At 37.2% G+C, this 6,552-nt stretch overlaps 4 protein-coding genes across 4 annotated transcripts; all 4 read left to right on the top strand.

Annotated features, from left to right (window-relative positions):
* The first annotated feature begins 1,751 nt into the window (after positions 1-1,751).
* On the top strand, positions 1,752-2,282 carry LOC141641325 (uncharacterized). Its single transcript, XM_074449995.1, has one exon. The coding sequence runs from the start codon at positions 1,752-1,754 to the stop codon at positions 2,280-2,282; it is 531 nt and encodes a 176-aa protein (XP_074306096.1).
* Positions 2,283-2,418: 136 nt separating this feature from the next.
* Positions 2,419-3,509, top strand: LOC141641324 (uncharacterized). Its single transcript, XM_074449994.1, has 2 exons — positions 2,419-3,019; positions 3,184-3,509. The coding sequence occupies exons 1-2, from the start codon at positions 2,419-2,421 to the stop codon at positions 3,507-3,509; spliced, it is 927 nt and encodes a 308-aa protein (XP_074306095.1).
* A 209-nt stretch (positions 3,510-3,718) lies between these two features.
* On the top strand, positions 3,719-4,093 carry LOC141641323 (uncharacterized). The gene has a single exon (XM_074449993.1). It carries the CDS (start codon positions 3,719-3,721, stop codon positions 4,091-4,093), a length of 375 nt encoding a protein of 124 aa, XP_074306094.1.
* A 33-nt stretch (positions 4,094-4,126) lies between these two features.
* On the top strand, positions 4,127-4,978 carry LOC141641322 (uncharacterized). The gene has a single exon (XM_074449992.1). The coding sequence runs from the start codon at positions 4,127-4,129 to the stop codon at positions 4,976-4,978; it is 852 nt and encodes a 283-aa protein (XP_074306093.1).
* Positions 4,979-6,552: the final 1,574 nt, after the last annotated feature.

The raw sequence follows: 6,552 nt of genomic DNA, 5'->3' as shown, positions 1-6,552 counted from the left end.
CTGATATAAACTATAATGGTAAATTTAAATAATCGTATACAACTTGCTTTATATCGTTATTCGGTAGTATTTATCTGTATTTCAACGCTTCAGAGATGTTTCGACTTGGTACACACTCTTAATCATGCCTACCTACAAACATTCTTGCTTATGATATTTCGTTCTACTGTGTATTACCTTGGCCAGGTATGTGCAAAGCATTTCATACCAATCTTAAAGACAACGTTATACAGCCGCAACAGTTTCTTTAAATGGGTTAGTTTTTATAATCAAAGAAATCTTTAAACATAGACTCATATTATTATGTATCTGTTTTCTGAACTGTTAATACAGTAAAATTGAATATTTAATAAACTGATGTTACTATGTGTCATAACATTTACAATCTGCAGATCCTTTTCCTTATTATCCACAAACAGTGGCCATGGGTAGGCCTAAACGTATGCGTCATGCACTTTCACAGGCAGAAGGACCAACAGTTGTGTAAGTTTCATTATTTGAATGTCTGTGTTTCGTATAATTTTGGTTATAATGTACTGGTATTTATTTGCATACAGAGGGATGGGTCGCGTTCTTGCTAGCCAACCTAAAAAGCCTCGGACACGACATCCTATTGCACAAATACAAAGTAGGTCTGCATGGATTTATCAAACCTTTAAATTGTTTCTCTTCTAATCATTTATCAGCCAACATGTAATTTATTGTTTGTTTCTATAAGGAGTACCAGCTGCGACAATAGGCGAACCTTTACCTCGCGTGCCCTTCCGACTACTTTCTTTACAACAATGCCAAAAGTGCCTGGCAGTCAAGATTGGCTATGAGACTAAAAACTTTTGTTGTGGAGATGGTGTTATAGAAATACCTCAGAGTGAATATCCTCCCGAACTGGCACGATTATATACTGCCAACACGGAGGATGCATTGCACTTTCGAAAATACACTAGGATCTACAATAATCTCTTTGCATTCAGTTCAATAGGTGGTGACTTTGATATCAAAAGTCAGAAAGGCATTTATGTTTTCAAACTACATGGGCAGCTTTACCATCATGTGCCAAATTTATTACCCGTTGATGGCAAACCACGCTATTTACAACTTTATTTTTATGATGGCCAACACGAGGCTGAAAATCGGGGTAATTGCCTTTCAGAATTGAGGCAAGATATTATAGATATTATTATGCTTTTAACGGAAACAAATCCATATACACGATTCTTTCGATCACTGAAAGATATGACCGTAGATGAAAACATTCAAATTATCATTAACAAGAACCCACATACAGATGCAAATCTTTATAATGCACCTTCATGCAATGAAGTTGCTGTGATTTGGTCTGAAAGTTCTTCATCGAGTCTATCTGAAGGTCCACACATATCAGTAACTGGAAAAATTGATGGTAGTCAAAGGATCATGCACTATTATGGTTGCTATGATCCATTACAGTATCCGCTTTTATTCCCATCTGGCGAATGTGGATGGAGACAAGGTTTGAAGAAAAAAAAACTCCTTAAGTACGGTACCCAGCATGCAAAGATCGCCACTGTCAGCATCTGTAGATACTTTAGAAGCTTTGTTAGAGGCAGAGGAAAACTGTAAGTTTTCAAAGTCTTTCGTGATATTACTTTAAAATACTTTATGCATTTAATGTTTAAGGTTTTAAATAGTAACCAACGTCAAAGGATGAAGACGAAAGACAAATCTCATGCCGAGAATATTATTGCTACAAGCTACAAAATAGACCTGGTAATATGTTGTTAAAGGTTGGTCGTTGTCTACAGCAATATATTGTTGATATGTATGTGAAAGTGGAGAATACTAGATTAGATTATTTCAGAAAAAATCAGGAAACAATTCGAGCGGAACTATATCAAGGCATCTTGGATACAGTTGATGCTGGAGAAAGTTGTGGAGCTAATGTTGGTCGACGAGTTATCTTGCCACCGACGTACATATGCGGCCCTCGTGATCTTAAAAAAAGATACCTAAATGCAATGTCTCTTGTCCATGAGTACGGGAAACCTGATCTCTTTGTAACAATGACATGTAATGTTAACTGGCCTGAAATAAAAGAACAACTTGGTCCTGGAGAAGAAGCACAAAATCGACCAGATATAGTAGTAAGAGTTTTCCATGGCAAGTTGTTATCCCTGAAGAAGCAGATAATGGAAAAGCAGATATTTGGAGAAGTAGCAGCTTTAATTTACGTAGTTGAATTCCAAAAAAGGGGCCTCCCTCATGCACATATACAAATCTGCTTCCAAGGTTACAACCCCTACTGATTTTGATAGATTTGTATCTGCTGAAATACCACGACAAGAGCACCCAGCATTATGTGCATTGGTGTTCAAACACATGATGCACGGACCCTGTGGTCAGTTCAATCGTGAATATCAATGCATGAAGCACAAAAGCAGCATGGGTCGAGGTAAGTACAACTACCCTAAAACATTTATAACTGAGACAACAACTAATTCAGATGGATATCCAGAGTACAGAAGACGTGATGATGGCCAAGCTGCTGTTGTTCGTAAACAAACGTTGGACAACAGATGGGTTATTCCTTATAACCCATTCTTATTATCACTTTTCGATTGCCATTTAAATGTCAAAGTGTGTTCAACTATTCAAGCTGTTAAATATCTGTACAAATATGTCTACAAAGGCCATGACCGGATCTCTTTCAATGTTATCATAAGTGCAGATCCAAAACCTGTCGATGAAATCGAGCAATATCAATCTGGTAGATGGGTTTCACCTTGTGAAGCAATGTGGCGTCTCTATGGCTTTGAACTGTTTGAAACACATCCACCTGTTATGGTGTTGCCAGTCCATTTACAAAATATGCAAACAATGCGGCTGCACCCGGAGGAAAATTTAGAGTTGGTGGTTGCAAATGAGAAACGTGCTCGCACGCCTCTTACCGAGTTTTTTGTGGAAAATTCAAAGGAAGGAACTGAGCCACTATTATATGCTGACTTAACCAAAAAATATCGGGGGACAAAGGACAGAAGCGATGGTTTAAAAGAAGAACAAAACTTTTGGTTATTGGTCGTGTAGTGTTTGCTGCACCCTCAGAAGGGGAGCGATATTTCCTGCGTATTCTTCTTCTTCATGTTCGAGGACCAAAGTCTTTTAAAGATCTACTCACTGTTAACGGGTATACATGTGCTACCTTCTAAGAAGCTGCTCTCAAAAGACGCTTAATTGAAGAAGATAACACAGTTGACTTGTGTTTAAATGAAGCATGTGAAGTTCAAATGCCATCTGCACTGAGACACCTTTTTGCAATTGTCCTAATCTTTAGCCAACCAAAAGATCCAGCAGCATTGTGGACAAAATATTACTGTCATTTGTCTCAGGATTTTAATCACAAATTCCCAAATGACCCCAACAAAGTAAGTCGGCTCACAGCTTTTTCAGTTGAAATATCTTTGGAAGCTATGGGTAAATCATTGAAGGCATTCAACTTAGAACACTTAATGGAATCTGAAGATGATGAAATTTGAAGGACAAAAGATATTGTCGATGCACTTGATGCACCCATCCCGCAAGAGTGTGCTGATTGTCGAACAATGCTTAACTTTGAGCAGAAGGCGGCATTTGATACTATAATTTATCATGTAAAGAAAACAAATCAGGCGCCTTTTTTATAGATGGACCAGGAGGAACAGGCAAAAATTTTCTTTACAATGCATTATATGCATAAGTACGCCTAATGAACAAAATAGTACTACCTACAGCTACTTCTGGCATAGCTGCTGCAAATATACCTTCTGGAAGAACAACGCACTCTAGGTTTAAAATCCTTGTTGACATTAATGGATCCTTGACATGTGATGTACCAAAGCAGAGTAGCCTAGCTGCATTAATAAAAGAAACAAGTCTAATTATATGGGATGAAGCTTCAATGGCCAAAAAGGAAAACGTTGAAGCGCTTGATTTGCTACTTCGAGATTTATGCAATCCTAAAATTGTCTTCGGTGGTAAGATAATTGTTTTTGGTGGTGACTTTCGTCAAGTTATGCCAGTAGTTCCTCATAAACCCCAAAGAGAAGCTGTTGATGCAAGCTTAGTAAATTCCGTCTTTTAGGCCAAGTTTATCAAATTTCGATTAACTGAAAATATGCGAGCACGAGAAGATCCTATTTATTCTTCCTTCCTATTATCCCTAGGCAACGGAGAATTACAGTCTGGGGAAAATGAATTAGTAAAGCTTCCTCAACAGATTGTACGACAACCTACACATGGTGGACCAGATCCTATAAATGACATTGCATCTGTTGCCTTCCCAGAGCTAGATCATTCTGAATTTAATTCAGATACAAGTCGTGCTATTCTTACACCAATGAACGATGATGTCGACGCAATAAATTCAGTTCTGATCAATAAATTCCCTGGAAAAGCTGTAACATACAGAAGTTACTACACATTACTTGATGACAAATGCAATATCTATCCAGCTGAATTTGTTAACAAACCCTGTCCAGGAGGCATGAGCCCACATGAACTTGTTCTAAAGGAGAATTGTCCAGTAATACTTTTACGCAATATACTACCGTCATATGGTTTGTGTAATGGTACTCGGCTCCTCTGCAAACGCTTCACCCCTAATTTGATTGAATGCGTTATAACAATTGGTCATCACAAAGGAGAACATGTTTTTATTCCACGAATTAAGACGCGGCCATCACCTTCTGCGAACTATCCATTCCAATTCCAAAGGAATCAGTTCCCACTGAAACTGAGCTTTACAATGACTATTAACAAATCACAAGGACGAACTCTGAGCCAAGTGGTTGTCTACCTCCCAAAGCCATGTTTCTCGCATGGACAGTTATACATTGCATTGTCTCGTGCGAGGACATCCAAGCAGGTCACTGTTATGTCAACAAACAGACAAGATCTGACAACAGATAGACTTGTTAAAAATGTGGTATCATTCACAGTACTACGTTTAGCAGATATCATCAGTTAGGTAAACAACAATGGTAGAAATAGTGATATGAATGCTGCATATATTTTAATTAAAAAATATAATGTTCTCACTTCTTAAATACTTTAATGTCATTTTGTTCTAGGGATTCTTGCCTTATTATTAAGAAATACTTAAATATTCTTATTTATTTAAGACACTACTTTTTCCTTCATTTGTAATGATCATTTTCCTAAATTGCAGAAAGTACAACAACTGTGGGAAATAACACAACATGGAAACATGGAATACTTCTACTATGTCAAAACAGCAAAAGAGACATGGTTGAACAACTTTATTTGATAGCAATTCTATATTTTGTGAAAATTATTTATTACTCAGTTCAAACAGCAAAACAGTTACTTATGTTTTTAAATGAGGCCTAAGTTTCCTTTTAACTCTGCAAATGATCTTGAAACAAACTAATGTCTAGAGGCAAATACATAGATAAGAAGCAAGTATGTATAGGAGGCAGGTCGGGTTTAACATGGCCTTTGTGGCAGTATGGCCAACAAAAATGCACGCAGTGGCTTTAGAATGTGCCAGATAGGCTGCTGTGCCTCGAACAGCTCCAACGTAAATATAAGCTTAATAATCCAGTGTACAGAGTGCCATAACCTTACAGTTCATATTTCCTTATTATAGACAAATAATTAAGACAAGAAGAGAATGTGCTACTGGGACACCAAATTTTTAACTGCATGGCCAAAAATTCGTACTTACGCTAAAAAGCATAATCGTGTTGTACTGATGTTCTATGAGTATTTTCACCAGCTTGAAGATATCACTTCCTTCTCCCAACTTACCTACCACTACACTTTGCCACTTTTTATTTCTATCGACATCAGTAGTAGGGATAAGAGCATTCAAGGCTACCTGGAAACTGTTTTTCAATAATTTATCTAACAAATAGCAGCTAATACACACCATAATGGACCTTTGCCACACGATTTTCAGATGTTATTTCCACTTAAATTTGACAGAATTTCTTCTTACAACCTAAAAATCCGTTTTGCTATTAATACTTTGCAGATTTCGATCACATCCGAGCTTTAAAAGAGCAAACTAATAATTATAAACTAGCTGATTTCGATCACACTAGGTTTATCTTAATATTAAAACGGGTTAAATATAGTAGGAGTAGTTTTTAATCGTATCATGCAAATAGAGATATACATCTGGTTGCATTTTCATAATATAAAATGCAGTTTAATGAAATTCAGTCACATCCTTATATAATCCACTCGCAATTCACAAGCAGCTAACCAAACATAACTAGAGAACATGTTCATGTAAATAGAACTCGAAAAATTTCCAGTATCACAAGAAATTCAGGAAAACTTGCAATATTGTGCATGAAATTAAAGCAATGGTATCTGTCAAATGAGTGTCAATGACGTACTGCACGAGACTTGCAGCGCCATCAACTCCAGCCCGAGAGTCTGCAATTCTTCACCAATACAGTCTCAAATCTACGTCGAGCGAACTTGACTCAAGGAAATCATGTAACACCCCCATATTCAAAGGAGCCTTAACTAGGCCTTCCTTAGCATATAAGGGCGCTACCATCTCGGTTG

This window comes from Silene latifolia, chromosome 2 (assembly GCF_048544455.1).
Source record: "Silene latifolia isolate original U9 population chromosome 2, ASM4854445v1, whole genome shotgun sequence".
Taxonomy (NCBI): Eukaryota; Viridiplantae; Streptophyta; class Magnoliopsida; order Caryophyllales; family Caryophyllaceae; genus Silene; species Silene latifolia.
The sequence above is the reverse complement of the archived record's forward strand: the minus strand, read 5'-3'. Positions and strand labels throughout refer to the sequence as shown.

Excerpts from the sequence above, each read along its gene's own strand:
- LOC141641324 (XM_074449994.1), top strand. The coding sequence starts at position 2,419 with ATGGGTCGAGGTAAGTACAACTACCCTAAAACATTTATAACTGAGACA. Across the intron at positions 3,020-3,183 it reads GACAAAGGACAGAAGCGATG|AAGCTGCTCTCAAAAGACGC; the intron begins GTTTAAAAGAAG and ends CTACCTTCTAAG.
- LOC141641323 (XM_074449993.1), top strand. The coding sequence starts at position 3,719 with ATGAACAAAATAGTACTACCTACAGCTACTTCTGGCATAGCTGCTGCA.
- LOC141641322 (XM_074449992.1), top strand. The coding sequence starts at position 4,127 with ATGCGAGCACGAGAAGATCCTATTTATTCTTCCTTCCTATTATCCCTA.
- LOC141641325 (XM_074449995.1), top strand. The coding sequence starts at position 1,752 with ATGTTGTTAAAGGTTGGTCGTTGTCTACAGCAATATATTGTTGATATG.